The 3,814-nt window shown below is 41.5% G+C and overlaps 1 protein-coding gene across 1 annotated transcript; it reads right to left on the bottom strand.

The window, feature by feature from the left end:
- Nucleotides 1–2,295: 2,295 nt before the first annotated feature.
- LOC127761601 (flowering-promoting factor 1-like protein 3) lies at nucleotides 2,296–3,007 on the bottom strand. Its single transcript, XM_052285914.1, has one exon. The coding sequence runs from the start codon at nucleotides 2,804–2,806 to the stop codon at nucleotides 2,438–2,440; it is 369 nt and encodes a 122-aa protein (XP_052141874.1). The 5' UTR covers nucleotides 2,807–3,007; the 3' UTR covers nucleotides 2,296–2,437.
- Between the last annotated feature and the right edge of the window lie 807 nt (nucleotides 3,008–3,814).

Below are 3,814 nucleotides of genomic sequence, written 5' to 3'. Positions count from 1 at the left end.
GTTTTTTCTTTTTGTTGGTTCTTCATTCTCACGTACTATATATGTGCTGATATGCATGTTATCGCAAGAAGTTCCATAACAGGGAATTATATATATTGCTCATGATGTTTTAGAAACTGTACTAAAAAGTCACCATATTTATCAGGGGCGTCCCTGGGGCATGCGGCCAGCGCGCCCGCACAGCGCCCCCAATTTTTAGGGGCTCCTAGGCCCAAAACTTGAACACTAGATATACAACTCAATAAGTAAATTGGTAGCCTAACTAGTCCCAAAAATATATTATTTTTCTTGTCGTTTCGGCTTCGATTACGCCTTTGCCGGTTCGCACAGTTGCGCTGGTTCGCAATGTTGAATCGCCTTCTACTGTGGACCTTGCCAATCGCCAATCGCAACGAACGAGAGGAGTAAACGACGCCTCACCTCTTTCTCTCGTGCGGTCATGCCGCCTGACGCTTGCCGCGCCCCTGACCTAATTCTTTCTGATAATTTCTAATCCGGTAATCCCTAATTTTGGATTATCATTTTGGGCCATTCTAGATTGCTATGAAATATATTATGTAATATAAATTATTTTCATATTATATCATCAATTAAGTTTTTATCCTTCAACTTTGCACAGGGCCCCGAATTTGACGGGACGGCCCTGATATATTTATTTAAAAAAACATATCTAGATTAAAATTCCCCTGACATATATCAAAATGTTTGAGCTTTTGGTCCCCAGATAACTTCTGCACTACTGCCAAATAATTAACAAAGTCACATGCAGTCATCCCTACTTTAAACGCAGGACAGAACACACATACGTATCGTTGTTGCCAACTTGACATGCAGATAAAATTGTCAGTTGTGGCTTTATTGTGGGCTAGAAAACATCTGTTGATATTCCATTGGGATTTTGAGACATACATACCTCGAATTAAGTAGAAGCTTTGGCATAACACAAGACACATATATATACATGCCATATAGTCGACTTGCGATTTTTGTTAGCACACGATTGGATTTGTAGTTTCTTAGGTTTTTAACAAAAGAATTTACTTAATAAAATGATTTATGTTGCTAAAATAATTCCGCTTCCACTGCTACACAAAGCCTAATAATATCCAACGGTTCGCAACTGCAGTGATCTCTAATGGTTAAAGGAATTGTTAAAAACATTCAGTCAGATATTTGAGGGTATACTAATCTATTGGTTCTTGACCTAATGGGTCATGACCACAAACTATATATACGGTATATGCAGTCAAGGGCCATTCGAGATTTGAGCATATGTAATAGTTCTCGATTTAGAAACCGTTGAACTTTATTTTTGAAATATTTAATTATTAATCTGAGGAGGCGTTCGAATTTAAAAGGTAATCTCTTAATGTTGCTGGTTCTTGATTTAGAACAATTACAATTTAATCTCCAACAATTTAAGAGAACGAACAGTTAGGGATTAACACGACAAGCTAATGGTTTATGGCTTATTTTAAACCAACATTTAACAGAATATTAATTGCATACATAAGGATCAATTTGTAACTTGTCATATACTCCGTACTAATTACTAGCTATGAAAACTGTGGATGTCTTCTCAAACTATTACAAATATGTGTTAAATATTTCAGTTAAAAAAATATGTGTTGAATGTTATAGAGATCTGTTTGAGTTCTTTCTGAAAATTGGTTTATATATATATATATATATTATCTCACAAAAATTTAAGTTTAATTTGACCCTACCTATGAAAAGAATCAGAGACTCTTCTTCTGATAGGACTAATAATTAAACCACACATAGGGGGATGGTGCTTGTAATTGTATAATTAAGCTGCACATAATATTGGCCACAGGGAAAGAGAGACCGATCAATATTATGTGTACAGATTACAATATTTAAAATGTCGTGCAAATCATATGTGAAAAAACTGGTACATAATTTGTATTGAGACAATCCAAATTATTCCAAATTAAACAGTAAAAAGGTACGGTTGAGAGTAGGGCATCGGTGATCCCCTTTCTGCTTGATCTCTGGCAGAATCTCTGCAACCTGCATGTTGCCCCCGGCCCCTATGTATGTACTTATATATGTATGCATGTGTACATATAAATATAAGTATGCATACACATGTTGTGCTCTCTATTGATGCATTATTTATGCAGAAATATACCCAAAAGCCAATTAACCTATAGCAATGTCCTCACCGGCGCAACATCTAATCCAAAAGCTGCAACGCCGGCAGGCGAAACCCCAAATCGATCGAGCTATAGATCTCGATCTAGTGATCTGTGCATGCTCATTTGTGTGTACATCGATCCTTGATCGATCACACGCATACCAGTATATATATACATACTTACACTCTTATAATAGCAGGCAGGCAAGCTCATGTGGACTGCTGTAGCTATAAGCTGTCGTCTGATCGATGGATGGATGGATCTCGGATCAGCAGCTAGGTCGCCGGTGAGACGGCAGGGGCGGCGGCGTCACGGACCTCGAAGACGTTGCGGGTCTTGACGACGATGTCGTACATGTGGACGAGCTTGAACTTGGAGAAGTCGCGGGGGACAGAGATGAGGTGCACGGTGGAGCGCTGGTGGAACTGCAGGAGGCACGGGTCGGTGAGGTACCTCTCCCACCCGAGCTCCCGCAGCCGCCGCTCCAGCACCTCGTATGACGCCACCACCTCCCCGCTCGGCACGTGCACCAGCACCTTCCGCCGCCCGCCTCTGCCGCCGTCCCCGGCCGACGACGATTCCTCGCTGCCGGGGTTCTCCACGCGCCGCACGATGCCGTCCTTGAACACCCACACGCCCGCCATGTATGTGTGTCACCTAGCTGCTTCAATTCCCACCGGCGACCGGCCGGCCGGAGACGATCGATCGACCGTGGAATGGCCGGGATCGATCGGTGACGATGATGAGGCCGGCAAGATGAGGGGGTCCGACCGGCCGGTATATGTAGCAGGGAGCTAGGAGTCCTGCACAGTTGAGTGGCAGCAGCTATACAGCCGCTGTGTGAAGAGTTACTGTGCGTACGACCAAAAAAGGAAACACTGTTCGCCTCTCTGATTAGCTAAGGTGGGGCCCTTGCGGTGTCCACTCGTAGAGAAGCAGTGGTGCAGGGTGGGGCCTCCCAATCAACAGGAGTACAAGGAACCAATCAAGGTCGTCCTCTGCGAATTTTATCAACTTTCAACTTTTTTTATTTAATGTTAATGAATAAATGTACCCAAAACAATAATAGTCATCGGGTACTCAATTACGTGTCAATACAATAGCTACCTTAGGGCAAGTACTATAATGCTCCATATTGCCTCTAAATATGCCATATTGGATTGAGTGATGAGGTGGAGGAGAGAAGTGAGGAGAGAGATGGTGAACTACCCCTAAATGAAGAGGCAACCTCCACACAAATTTCAAGAGGAGTGTGAGAGTATAAGAGACATTGGTATTTGTGTACTAGAGGAGACATATTGTATAGGTTGCCTCTTAATTTATGAGTGAATGATGTGGATAAATTTAGATGTGGTAGTCACATCTATCATAACACTTGCCCTTATACAATGATGAATAGCAGGTGGCCCGCGACGGGCTATCATACAAAATTATCTTTTTTTTACGCATGATTTCCTTCATAATTATTTTCTTTCAAATTTGTTAAATAGTCGATTAATTGTCTTAGGATTTAAAAAAAATCGAACCAAATTTTAAATTTTATAGTTTGTACAAGTCAAGTGTGCCATAACTTAACCCTTTATAGCTTGCCTCCTCTTCTTTCCGGCTCAATGTGACTTTTATTCATCATCCCTGTGACCTCTAAAAATTAA

Source organism: Oryza glaberrima, chromosome 2 (genome assembly GCF_000147395.1).
Source record: "Oryza glaberrima chromosome 2, OglaRS2, whole genome shotgun sequence".
NCBI lineage: Eukaryota > Viridiplantae > Streptophyta > Magnoliopsida > Poales > Poaceae > Oryza > Oryza glaberrima.
This window is presented reverse-complemented; position numbering and strand designations above follow the sequence as displayed.

Coding starts and splice junctions, on each gene's coding strand:
- LOC127761601 (XM_052285914.1), bottom strand. CDS start 2,806: ATGGCGGGCGTGTGGGTGTTCAAGGACGGCATCGTGCGGCGCGTGGAG.